The sequence below is a fragment of the Cryptomeria japonica genome, chromosome 3 (genome assembly GCF_030272615.1).
Source record: "Cryptomeria japonica chromosome 3, Sugi_1.0, whole genome shotgun sequence".
NCBI lineage: Eukaryota > Viridiplantae > Streptophyta > Pinopsida > Cupressales > Cupressaceae > Cryptomeria > Cryptomeria japonica.
This window is the reverse complement of record NC_081407.1, coordinates 252,681,131-252,695,317: the sequence shown is the minus strand read 5'-3', so window position 1 is coordinate 252,695,317 and position 14,187 is coordinate 252,681,131. Positions and strand designations below refer to the sequence as shown.

At 33.5% G+C, this 14,187-nt stretch overlaps 1 protein-coding gene across 1 annotated transcript; it reads left to right on the top strand.

Annotated features, from left to right (window-relative positions):
- The first annotated feature begins 624 nt into the window (after positions 1-624).
- Positions 625-3,133, top strand: LOC131037441 (cationic peroxidase 1). Its single transcript, XM_057969582.2, has 4 exons — positions 625-889; positions 987-1,181; positions 2,418-2,583; positions 2,673-3,133. Exons 1-4 carry the CDS (start codon positions 683-685, stop codon positions 3,062-3,064), a joined length of 960 nt encoding a protein of 319 aa, XP_057825565.2. The 5' UTR covers positions 625-682; the 3' UTR covers positions 3,065-3,133.
- The last annotated feature ends 11,054 nt before the right edge of the window (positions 3,134-14,187 follow it).

Genomic DNA, 14,187 nt, shown 5'->3' with positions numbered 1-14,187 from the left:
AGTAAGGGAAATAAAAGCAATGGGAGCCACAAAGGTTCAGTAGCCAAATGTCTGTAATGTTAGACATAAGTACCAATGTTCAGTGCAATACGGCAGAATAAAATGGAATTATAGCTACATAAAACTTTTAAGTGCTTTAATGAGCATGCTTTCAAATCACAATTACTTTATAGAAACACGTGTGTTCTTGCGACTGTAACAAAACGGATACAAGAATTTTTGGGAGTAAATTAATGAACCCGGTCAAATGGAAATAAGAATCACATGTACACATGATTTAAAAAACTGCAGATGGAATGGACTGTCAGCAAGTTATAATCAATGTAAATATAGCATCATTAGTCACCGAGGCATGGGAAAATACAGGCAAAAGGCACTTTTTGAATGTAGATAAAGTTTGGTCGACTGTCTGGTTTACAGGGGTGGGGGACAGGGAAGAAAATTCAAGAAATTGTTGTACGAAGTGAAAGCGGGAGAATGATTTAAAGCATTTACTTATTGTCAATCACATCAACGTGAAACTCACTGAAGTTTAATGGCATCAACGTATGCGTATTGAATTCTTCTCTTAATTACTACTATAAGAAGCAATTTTGTTCTATAGTTTTTCATTCCAAAGTTGCCTGCTTTCTCTTAATTTGGTCTAAGAGCTGTCGAATAGGGAAAACTAGCTCTGATTAACATGAAGACGAGAGGTTTCATTGTTTGCATGGCCTTCATAATGTTGTGTTCGATTGAGGTGCATGGGCATCTGCGTTCCAGATTTTACGATAAAACGTGTCCGAAGGCATTGTCGACAGTGAAAGCTGCGGTAAAACAGTTAATCGACAAGGACAATCGAAATGCTGCTGCGATGCTTCAACTTCAGTTTCACGATTGTTTCGTTCGTGTAAGATTTTTTCTTCTATCTTGTATCGTTTGGTTGCTTGGGTTCTTTTTGTTTTTGATTTGGAGGACTTGTTTGAAATGATGAAATGGGTTTACAGGGGTGTGATGGGTCTGTACTGTTGGACGACTCGCCGACAATAATAGGAGAAAAGACTGCTGCTCCCAATGCTAACAATTCTGTGAGAGGATTCGACCTTATCGACACCATCAAAGCTCAAGTGGAGGCAGTCTGCACTGGAGTTGTGTCCTGTGCAGACCTTGTCGCCCTTGCTGCTCGTGATTCTGTTGTCGCGGTAAGAAATCTTCTCTGGCGCTTTGCATATCATTATTGTTATAGATAGATAGGCCTTTTTAAATCTACGAGGCTAAAAATAGTTAGCTTGTATGGAAGAAAATAATAATAAAGGATTCATTGTTTTGATGTGTAGGTAAAGTAGGTTTGTTAATTTTTTTTTGTTGATTAATTATAATTTTAATATAAAGAACGAAAAGGAACGTACATGTTACAATTGATTTTTTTAGTTTTTTATTTAAAAATGTTTATACTTTGTACTTATTATCATAATTATAATTTCAATATAAAGAATTAACATGTTTAATTTTAAACTCTTCTTTTTAAAAACATCATATTGATTAAAATAGTTATCATTAAAAAGATTATCATATTATTATCATATTAATTAAAATGATTGTCATATTATTATATTAATTTAAATAATTATCATATCATTTATTGTATCGGACAATGATATTCCATCACGTATATAGTACAATTTCTTAAAAGAAGGGAATGTTTCATATCACTATACCGACATGTCATAGTTTGCTTACTAAGTTTCTCTATTTTAAAACACCATACTTATTAATAAGAACATATCATGATTGAATTTCTAAACTTTTGATTTAAACACCATACTTATGTACTTATTGACATAGTTAAACTATCAACATAAGTGTTTGGTTTCAAAATATTATGCGTGTGTACTTGATAACTTAATTATAATCTTGCTCTTCTATTTCAAAATATCATAACAATTGACGTAGTTTTCAATTAAACTGATTATATTATTTATTATATTTATCAATGATATTCAACCATCTATGACAATTTTATTTGCTTGAAGATAAGACCATTATTTATCGCTTTTGAGTTTAGATGATATAAGAAGATTGAGTTAGACTGCTTCCAAAATCATTATTGATAAACAAAAACTTTATAAAAAAATGATATTAGATCTTGAATGTTTTTCTATTTCACTAAGTAAACCTTTTTCTATCAACTTTTCAGATCAAACTCTGTGATCTATGATCAAGATGAAGTGAATAAGAAAAAAAGAAATGCATGAAATCTGAAATGTTTATGAAAACTGGTTTACACAGTCAAATCAAAATATACTAAACTCTTATATCTGTAAAAAAATTAATATCTTTATGTAATTATATTTATTATTTTGTAAATTCAAACATATAAATATTAAAACAAATTGTATTACTATTGAAGCTATAAAATTTGTATTTTTGGTTTGTAGCTGGGAGGACCAACATGGAGAGTGATGCTAGGGCGGAGAGACTCGACAAATGCCAGTCTAAGCACTGCTAACACACAACTGCCACCCTCTTCATCCAATCTTACTTCTTTGATTTCATTTTTTAGTGCCAAGGGTCTTTCCCCTAAAGACCTGGTTGCACTGTCAGGTAAAATAGAATCTTACATATTGAATATGAATACAATATATAGTTTTATAAGATATTATATAAAGCATTCAAATTTTAATGGTGCTTAGGTGCTCATACAATCGGTAAAGCCCAATGCAAAACGTACAGAGCTCGCATTTACAACGACACCAACATAGATCCTTCATTTGCAGCTTCAATCAAGGCGGTCTGCCCAAGTACTCGTGGCATTGGAGATTTCAATCTCTCTCGCCTAGATCTTCAAACTCCCTTTGTTTTTGATAATAGCTATTATAAAAATCTGATAGCAAAGAAAGGACTTTTTCACTCTGATCAAGAGCTATTTAATGGAGTATTTACAGATTCTCAGGTCATAACCTATTCTACCAATCAAACTCAGTTCTTCGTAGATTTTGCAAATGCCATGATGAAGATGGGAAAAATTAATCCTCTCACTGGCAGAAATGGGCAAATTCGAAAGAATTGTAGAAAACCAAATTAAATGTATTATTTTCAAGTACACATATGATTGACAATATAAACATTATGCTTTTTTAGTTGCTATTTATTTAATTAGCATTCTAATATTCAAGCATTTTTATAACATTCTACTCATTTTCATAGTTTGATGAGAATTGGAATCAAAAAATATATATATTTGTTCATTTTTAATTATGATTCGCTCAACTTAGTGTGATTATATTAAACAAGGGTTGCAAGGCAGCAAACTTCTTACCAAAGATTGGAAGAACAGTTTTGGTTTTGTTTGAATTGTAGTTAAAGAAAACATAATTCAGTGCAATGATTAGAAGAGTGTTTAATGTACATCTTTTCTAACAGCTTGAAAAAAAGTATTACTTTTGAAGTGAGAACTGAAAAAGTGACTTAGTACAGCAGAGGCGTCTAAGGATGTAAGTTAAGAGTGCAAACTAGGCGATCTTATCTAATACGACTATTCAACTTAATATCCTACAAATAAATTTAATGTAATCAGCTTCTCTATTCAAGAAAAAAAAGCTATTACTCCATTTTATCTACATATTTGATATTATTGCATTCAATGATTACAAATATCTACTCATATTTGATATTATTGCATTCAAAGATTACAAATATCTACTCAATCCTAATTAGTTCCCAAGAAGCCAACATTATTCTGCAATGGCCAATAATATACAATTAACTTGCCTCCAACAATAGTTGACTATCCACAATTATCTTAAATTAGTACCTTATATCTCTTTAATAAATTGATATGCCATACACAAATTAGTGTCTCCCCTTGACTCTTCTACAATATTGCAGCTACTTTGCTTTTCTCTAGCCCTCCCCTGCCAAGCGTGTCTTTATGGGCTTTAGCTTCAATCCTAAACTCTCCAGTGAAGCCTTTGTAGACCTATACATTTCTGTTGTAAAACCGGACATTACTGCAAAAACAGTCACAATATCAATTTCAATTTCAATTCCACTACTAGTTGTGGGTCAGGTGAAGAAGGCAAATATTACCTTTTCAAATGACTCCGTTAAATTCTATAGTGATTTCCAAAGCGATGCATTAATATTTATATAAGTATCGTTTATTTCATTAGCAGCATTGTTAACCAAGGAACCTAGAGAATCTTTAATGCTAAAAATAAGTTCAATAGTTTTTTGGGCCTTTCCAACTGAGAAACTGCTATATTCTTTGATTCTAAAAATGATTCTAATGATTTCGGAACTGAGTGTGAAAGAGTTTACAGTTGGTCCAGTAGAAGGTAGTGAATCAATTGAAACTACAGGATCCACTTCGAGCTCCTTCACTACGGATGGAATATTTAGTACATAATCTCCATTAGAAATTGTGTTATCTAACATATTAGGTGTTGGTTCAATAGAAGGATGGAAGCATTCTAGAAATGGTGTATTACTAGGCTTTCTTCTATCGTCTCTCTAGGCCTGAGATTGAAAAAAAAAATCGACTTCACTTGACTAGTAAAGAAAAAATGAAAATGACAAAGCACCGAAAGAACATGTGGGCTTTAGAAACAAATCTTTATTGAGACATTATAGTTGTAGGTACTGTAGAATTTTGAACCTGGCCTATCCTCTCTAAACCAGCTGATTAGCAAACAATAACAGCAAAAGAAGAAATTGCAAAAAGAAATCACAATTCAGAATAAAAAATAAAGTGCCTAGTTTTATTTTTGGAATTGCACACACCAATATCTTTATTGAAGCTTAATTAAAAAATTACATAGAGGCTGTCTATATAAAGAATTTGCAGCCTAAAAGAATTAATAATAACTGCAGTTCTAAATATATTCCTAGTATTGCATGGAAAGCTATTAAGGCTCTCAAACTGAAAAAAGCAAACTACTCCCTAAATTAAGAATACAGTAAGTGCATGCACAACATGCTTTATTTACTAAAAGCCAAACTCATGCAAAAAAGCAAAACTAAAAATAGTCCTAAGGATTCATGCATGCTGGAGTACATGCTTTATTTGCATGAATAAACAAAAAACTATTAACTAAACTAATCTAGCTGCATGCTAGAGCAGCATCAATTATCAACATACTCCCCCTTGATGCTGAGAGGGCTGACAATCTTATCTCGTAGTACTATAAACTGAGCTTTTGCAACCACTTTGGTGAATATATCTGCTAGCTGATCCTGGGTGTTGATGTGCTTCAATTCGACATCCTTCTTCTGCACCAAATCTCGTATGAAGTGATATTTCAAATCAAAATGCTTTGTTCTGCTGTGATGAACCGGAATCTTGGCTAACTTGATGGCACTCACATTGTCACAATAAATTGTTGTAGGCTAAATTTGTTTTTCTCCAATTTCTTCCAAAACTTTTTTGAGCCAAAGAGCTTGTGTACCTGCTGGGGTAATTGCAACATACTTTGCTTCTGTAGATGAGAGGGCAACAATACTTTTCTTTTTTGAGCTCCAGGTAATCAAACCAGAACCAAAAGAAAAACAATTTCTAGATGTAGATTTACGGTCATCCATACTACCTCCCCAATCTGAATCACTAAAGCCTACTAGATTGAACTTTTCAGAAGAGTAGTAATGAATACCAAAACTTAAATTCCCTTTCACATACCTCAAAATCCTCTTGACTGCCTTCATATGTATTTCAGTTGGATTTGTCATATACCTTGAAACAAGTGAAACTGAATAGGCAATATCAGGCCTTGTGTGGATTAGAAACATCAAGCTCCCCACAATACTTTTGTAAGCTATCTCATCAACTAAATCAGCACCGTCATCTCTACATAACAAATCTCCATGGGCACTTGGAGTGGAGGAAGGGTTACAATCAGTCAAATTAAATTTCTTCAGCATATCCTGTGCATACTTTGTTTGACAAATGAAAATCTCATCCTTACTTTGATAAACCTCCATTACTAGAAAATATTTCATTAGACCAAGATCTTTCATCTCAAATTCTTTCATCATAGCAGCTTTGAATTCATCTTTCATCTTAGAACTACTACCCATATAAAAAAGATCATCAACATACAAACTTATGATGAGAATATCAGTACCTTCTTGTTTGTAGTTAAGGGTAGGATCACTCTTACTTCTCTGGAAGCCATTCTCCTCAAAACTATCCATCAATCCTGGCATACCACACTCTTGGTGCTTGCTTGAGGCCATACAAAGCCTTCTTCAACTTGTAGACATAATTATCTTTTCCTTCCACTTCAAAACCTTGTGGCTACTCCACATATACTTCCTCTTCTAAGTACCCATTCAAGAAGGCACTTTTCACGTCCATATGATGTATGCTCCACTTCTTCTAAGCTGCTAATGAAATCAGCATTCTTATGGTCTCTTATCTTGCTACTGGTGCAAATTTCTCTTCATAGTCAATTCCATACTTCTGTGTGAAGCCTTTAGCAACTAATCTTACCTTGTGTCTTTCAACACTCCCATCACTATTAAATTTGGTCTTGTAGACCCATTTGGTGCCAATCCTTTTTTTGTCATGTGGAAGTTCTGTTAACTCCCAAGTGTCATTCCTATGAATGGAATCCATCTCTTCTTCCATGGCTTTTACCAAAACCTCATTAGTACATGCATCTTCAAAACATGATGGTTCAAAGTCAGCCTTGGCTAATAAAGCAAAATTCACTATCTCACCTACTGCGTTTTCTTCATGTACTTGATTTCCACTCCTTTGGTAGATATCACTCAATCTCCTTACTTTCCTTGTAGAACTTGGAGAAGAAGCTGGACTTGAACTTGGTACTAAAGAACTTGATGAAGGATTGCTTGGTGGAGTTAAACCACTGGATATAGAAACATTAGTTGGCTGCTCATGATCAATATCAACAATTATATCATCATTCAAAATAGATTTTGGCTTGTCAACATGGCCTTTTTGATGACCATAAACTCCCCTTTCATCAAAAATCACATCTCTTGAGACAATAAGCTTCTTAGTGAGGGGATTATACAATCTATAAGCCTTGCTTTTCTCACTATATCCAATAAAAATACATGACTCACTCTTTGCATCTAACTTCTATCTATTTTTATCAAGTACATGCACATAAGACAAACAACCAAAAACTTTGAAATGATTAACATTAGGCTTTTTACCATACCAAGCTTCATAAGGAGTCATCTTTTCTAGTGTACTAGTGGGGCTACGGTTGAGGATGTATACCGCTGTAGCAACTGCATCTCCTCAATAAGAATTGCTCAATCCCTTGGTTTGTAACATGCACCTTGCCATTTCAACCATAGTACGATTCTTCCTTTTAGCTACTCCATTTTGTTGAGGTGTGTATGCAGTAGTAAGTTGCCTCTTGATGCCATTAAAATCACAATAACTTTGGAAAGCCTTTAAGCAAAACTCTCCTCCACGATCAGTCCTTAAACATTTGATATTGCACCCTTTCTCATTTTCCACAAGGGCTTTAAACTTCTTGAATGTATCCAAGGCTTCATCTTTGGCCTTCAAAAAATATACCCAACAATTTCATGAGTAATCATCAATAAAAGTGATGAAATATGATGACTTACCCAAACTCTTAGTCTGCATAGGGCCACATATATCTGAATGAACAAGTTGAAGTGGGTGATGAGCCCTCCATGCATTTCCCTTTGGAAACTTTTCTCTTACATGCTTTCCTTTAGCACAACCTTCACAAACCTCCTTGTGTTCCTCAACCTTGGGCAAACTATAAACTAATGCATGTGAGGTTAGAAACTTCAAACTATGAAAATTTAAATGCCCATACCTGAGATACCATAACCAACTTGAATCCTCATAAGCCATATTTGCCAAATTGTTGTTATGTTCACCAAACCTCAAGGGGAACATCCTATTTCTTGTCATAGGAACAACAATGATCACCCTATTACCCTTATTCTTATCATAGATAGTACATGTCTTATTCTCAAAGACTACTTTACGATTTTTCTCACATAGCTGCCCAACACTTAACAAATTGTGCTTCAATTGTGGAGTATAATAAATATCATGAATACTCTTTATACCTTCTTTTGTTTGGACCTCCATAGCTCCTTTGGCAGCAACCTCCAATGATTTATCATCACCAAGCTGGATCTTGGATTTGAAACTTCCATCCTTTGTTGAGAACAACTTTTCATTCCCTGTCATATGGGTAGAGCATCCAGAATCTAGGTACCAAACATCTTTACTAGTATTTTCACCCTTGGCATAAGATAAAAATAAGTGATCAGGAGGATTGTCACTACTTTCTTGGGCATAGTTAGCACTTTTACCTTCTTTCAATCTGCATTCTCTTTCAAAGTGGCCATACCTATTACAATGGTAACATTGAACATTTCTCTTATCAAATCTACCTCTACCTCTTCCTTTGAAACCACCACTTCCTCTTGAGCCACCTCTTCCTCTACTTCTTGAAGAATTTTGGCTTTGCCCTTTACCTTGGCCTTGATTGATTTTGGCACTACTGCTACTTGCATCTTCATTTTTTGTGATTAGCAATTTAGAGGAAAATACTTTCTCTACGCCTTCAAAAGAATCTTTCAATCTTTCTTCATGAGACATCAGGGATCCAACCAGTTGATCAAACTATATTTTTGTCAAATATTTTCTTTCTTCTATGATTATTGCTACATGATTCCATCTAGGTGTCAAAGATCTCAACACCTTTTTTATCAAAACTTTATTGCTTACAATTTCCCCAAGTGTAGCCATTTTATTGACCACATCTTTGACTCTGACATAATAATCACTTATACTTTCGGCTTCTTGCATCTTCAAATTCTCAAACTGTCACTTCAATGTCTGAAGCTTGACCACTTTAACTTGATCACTACCCTGGTAAGCTTCTTGTAGAGTCTTCCAGGCATCTTTGGCAGTTGTTGCTCTTGATATTCTTGGAAATAAGCTCTTATCAAGAGCTATCTGAATGTGAAACAAATCTTGAGCATTCTTTTTTCTTGCTTCCTTTCTATCTATTTTGTCATTGGCTGTAAGGGCATTCCAATCAGCTAGCTCTTCATAACCTGATTCAATAATCTCCCAGAAATCTTTTCCAATCAAAAAGGTCAGCATCTTAATGCACCAATAATCATAATCATTCCCATCAAATTCTAGAACAGGCATATGGTTAGAATTCGACATGATTAACTTCGACGAAATTCCAACAATAAAACTTTAACCCATAACAGTTTTACCTGCTCTGATACCACTTGTAGAATTTTGAACCTGGCCTATCCTCTCTAAACCAGCTGATTAGCAAACACTAACAGGAAAAGAAGAAATTGCAAAAAGAAATCACAATTCAAAATAAAAAACAAAGTGCCTTATTTTTTTTGGAATTGCACACATCAATATCTTTATTGAAGCTTAATTGAAAAATTACATAGAGCCTGTATATATAAAGAATTTGCAGCCTAAAAGAATTAATAATAACTGCAGTTCTAAATATATTCCTAGTATTGCATGGAAAGCTACTAAGGCTCTCAAACTAAAAAAAATAAACTACTCCCTAAATTAAGAATACAATAAGTGCATGCACAGTATGCTTTATTTACTAAAAAACAAACTCATGCAAAAAAGCAAAACTAAAAATAGTCCTAAGGATTCATGCATGTTGGAGTACATGCTTTATTTGCATGAATAAACAAAAAACTATTAACTAAACTAATCTAGCTACATGCTAGAGCAGCATTAGTTATCAACAGGTATGACATTCCTACAAATGCACATTTCTTGGGCATGACAGATGGAACATTTGTCTTATTTGTTCTACATGTTCTATGCATGCAGGTACTCAACATACACATGTTTATGCTTTGCTATCCAAAAATGTTTATCCTTTGCTTTCCAAGTATGCAAAAGAAAATTAGACAAATAAAATCATTTTTTTTTTCTTTATTTTGTATTAAAATTTGTCAAAAAAAAAAAAAAAAACCAATAGAAAAGAAACTACACTTGTTAAATCAAAATAATTTGGAAAAAGCCTACCAGACAAATTGTTACCACTGACTCTAATAGTTAATGGGAAAACAAAAACTAGAGAAAATTTAGGCAAGAATATCTTATGGAAATAATGCATTCCATTTTAAATAGACTAATACTCATAATGGTCCCAAATCTCACTTTTTTGCCTGTCATTTTAGTGTTAAATTTGATTATCAACACAAACAACTCAGATAAATCTAAAAAGGTTGTATGATATAAAGCATCAAGAGAGAAAATTTAGGGAAAAATGAATTATTTTTTGTATATCATTTTTATATGATTACTACACTTCTATTGGTTGAATTCCTTTGGTATCTTAGTTGAAATTGCATGACAAGTTTTATTTGTTTGAATTGGTGTTATCTCCCCTCACATTATCTTGCAAAGACCTTGACTTTGTTGAAGTTAATTTATGTATGTCTTGAAAGCTTGAAAAGAAAAGAAGACAAATTGCTTTGTTGTATTTTCTTACTTGTATCATTTGATTAATGTCTCACATAATTCACTAATATATTTTGTACTACTCACACTGCAAAAGTAGACCTTTGTTTTTGTTTATTATCTTTGTTCTATGTTAGAGTTGTTGAAGTTACAAACTTTAGGATCACCAACAAAATCAAAGATTTCTTCCACAAGAGATTATCCAAAATAATGAGCTTGCCTGAATATTGAGAGATGAGATGTGTTACAATTGTACAACCACCTTGATCATATAGGCTAGGTGTGATGTAGAATGAGAAACTACCCTTGATACACACATTAAATGCCTAATGCAAATAATAAATGCCTAGGAAACTAAAAGTAAATGGGGTGAACGTGGCCCCATTACAACTAACTTCTAGAATGCCACATAGGGCCTAAGTTAACATGTGAATAGGTTCCCACTAATAACTAGTTAGGTACATTGCCTTATTCACACTACACCAACCCCTTAAGTACAACATAGAGATGAAGTTCTTATAAAAATGATTCAACATGCAAGGATGAAAGATGAATCTTGACTACTAAGTAATGTTAGATATCCATATACAAATGATCTCTCACAAACTGTGAAAGAAGAAAAAGCACTTCAGAAAAATCCCCTCACTAAAAGAGAGAATATAAATGAATGTCATATACAAGTGATAGAATGAGTGATGTATGGAGGTCTCATCAATAATCCCAAGAGATACATTCATCATGAAGATACAATACAAAATTACCTCCAAAGGAGAGAAAAAGGAGACTAAATAGCGCCCCATAAGAAGGATTCTTGAAGCCAATAAAGAAAGTCTTAAGACAAAAGAGAATACAATTTCAAAAAACCACATGTATCCTCTTAGGATGAAAGAAGTCCACTAGCAGATAAAGAAGCCACTCCAAGTGCATTTGAATGAAGGAGGTGAGAAGTCTCAATAGATGAATCTCTGAAAACTAATCAAGTGCCTCTAAAGATGTCTCAACAAAATTAGGAGTAACCCCCATTCAAGAATGAAGACATTTAGGATATGGATACTCAAGAAAAATCTCCAAAGGAGATGAACCGTCAAGGAGGAAAGAAACCCCTTTAAAGAAGTAATCCAAATTTATAAAAGAGGAATAACATAACAAATATACAATACCTATCATAAAACCAACATAGAAAGATAAATATGGAAAACAAAAACATATCTTTTTCAACAAAATATCTAAAAACCATGTCACCCTTGAAGTTTGAAGAAGACAGAGGTGGTGAATCTCGAACAATGTGGTTCACAAAACCGATATCATTACTACCCACACTAGTTCTAAAGGAGAAGCCACTAGTGAACTCTCATCATTAGGAACAAAATGGGAGAAGGAATACACATAAATTTCATGATTAGCAATACACATGGCAACAAGTTTCAAGTGCTATTCAAATCATGAATGAATACTAAGCTAGGAGTAAACTCTAGATATAAATTCCACCTTGAACAATTTGATAAACTAAAATGAGATTATGAGTAATATATGGTATGAAAAGAAAATTATCAAACCTTCAAATTTCATATAAAGATCCCATTTAGATATAAAAACAAGACAACCACTTATTGCAATCAATATCTTCGTTATCCATGAGAACCCAAGATCTTGAAGATGGTTAAGTGAATATGTAATATATGGTGTGAAACACCAAAATCAGGAATCCATCCAATAGATCTAGGAACATGACTTGTAATAATTGTGTGATCTTTCATTTTATTATCCTCATATACCCATGTACTTTTTCTATAATCATATACCCATATACTTCTACTTTTATCCCCATATACTCTTGTAATTCTTTAATTTTATTGTGTGACATTTCAAAATATACCCATGTACTGCTATAATCATTAATATACAAAACATAATATGTGTATTTTTTAATTGAAGGAACATCTAAAGAACTAAACACAATAGAATGAATAAGATCCAACATACGACAAGATTTATGAGAACTCGAGTAAAATTGAATGCAATTTTTTTTCATAAATGTGATGCTCACAGAAATAAAAAACAAGATTACAATTATTCAAACCTTCAACAAGGTTTTTATTTTTCAAGGTCCTTATGTTGAATCATTTGTTGAATGCAAGTTCTAGAGGGTATATATATGGTATTATGTAATCATTTGTAGGGTAGTAGATTAGAATGAGATTCTAGATTCATGATTAGAGATTTGTATGACTCTGAGAGTTTTAGATGGATTGTAATATGGCATGTTAGTCTTCACATAACCGGTTGATTACCGGATGTTCTATGATGACTGTATGATGATAACCGATTGTTTATTGGAGGTTCTAAGACAATAATATGATCTAATTTTGTGATCTTCCAATGTTTAATTGTTGCTTCCATTGTGTTACTCTTGCTACATGATCTAGTATGTTCTCTTTGAGGACTCACTAGATTATGGTTGGACCAACTACACACCTTCGCACAAATTCTCACATCAATCATTAGTTAGATTTATCTTTTCAATCTCGCATATCTTTCATACCTCATTCATTATGATCATCCTTTACTTATATTGTCCTCCTGACTACATAACCTTCCAAGCCGGCCAAACATAATTTGAAATAGGTCTGTAGTAAACATTCCCATGGTGGAAAAGGAATGAGAAGTGGACCACACCACAACCACTTCACAGATAGATCAGCACGTTACATCCATAACAAATACTAGAGCCAAAACAATACTCATACACTACACAAATGTTGTTACACAGTATCCAATTCTGGATAGGACTAGACCCAAAATAACACTTCTCAACATAGAAAAATAAGAATGAAACTAAGATAAACATGAATCCAAGAAATAAACACCATATCTAGAAAACATAGAAATCCGAGTCACACCCAACACTATCAATTACTAGTCAGCACTCAACATCATCCAGAGCACAACTTCTAGAGCAACAAACAATTTGAGAGACATATTCCTGATCACTAACTCAAAAAACCACATATTAACATCAATGACAACCATGACAATCATATCAACACCATCAGAATCACATTTGCAACAATCTCCCCCTTTGTCATTGATGGAAACATTCATCAACAACAAACAAAAAACTCTCTCTGCATCATCATTTTTCCACAACTTCTCCACCTTTGACATCAAGGACAAAGATGGTCATATCTCCCCCTATGAAACTTACTCTTCTCCCCTTAAGAGGAGTCCTCCAAGCATTAGTCCAGACAAGAATGAGCATGCAATTTACTGGACCATTATACATCCAAATGCACATTAGTTCAAACTAGGAGGGGGTAGTACCCCTAACTTCTATTGGAGATACTCAAAAATATCTTTACATAATGCCTTTGTGAAGATGTCTGTAATATGCTCTTTCATAGGTATATACTCAAGCCTTACTTCATTATCCAACACCTTTTCCCTTGAGAAGTGATACAAGATAGATATATCATTTATTCTAGAATGATGTACCAGATTCTTAGAAATATTTATTACACTGGTGTTATCACACATAATTGAAAATGGGTTCATCAAACAATACACCAATATCCTTCAAAGTCTATTTCATCCAAAGTACCTGTGTGTAGCATGAAGGTGATAAAATATTTTCAGCTTTGGTAGTGGATAGAGACACAAAATCCTTCTTCTTACCTAACCAAGCAACTAACCGAGAGCCAAGGAAAAATGATCCCCCACTTGTACTT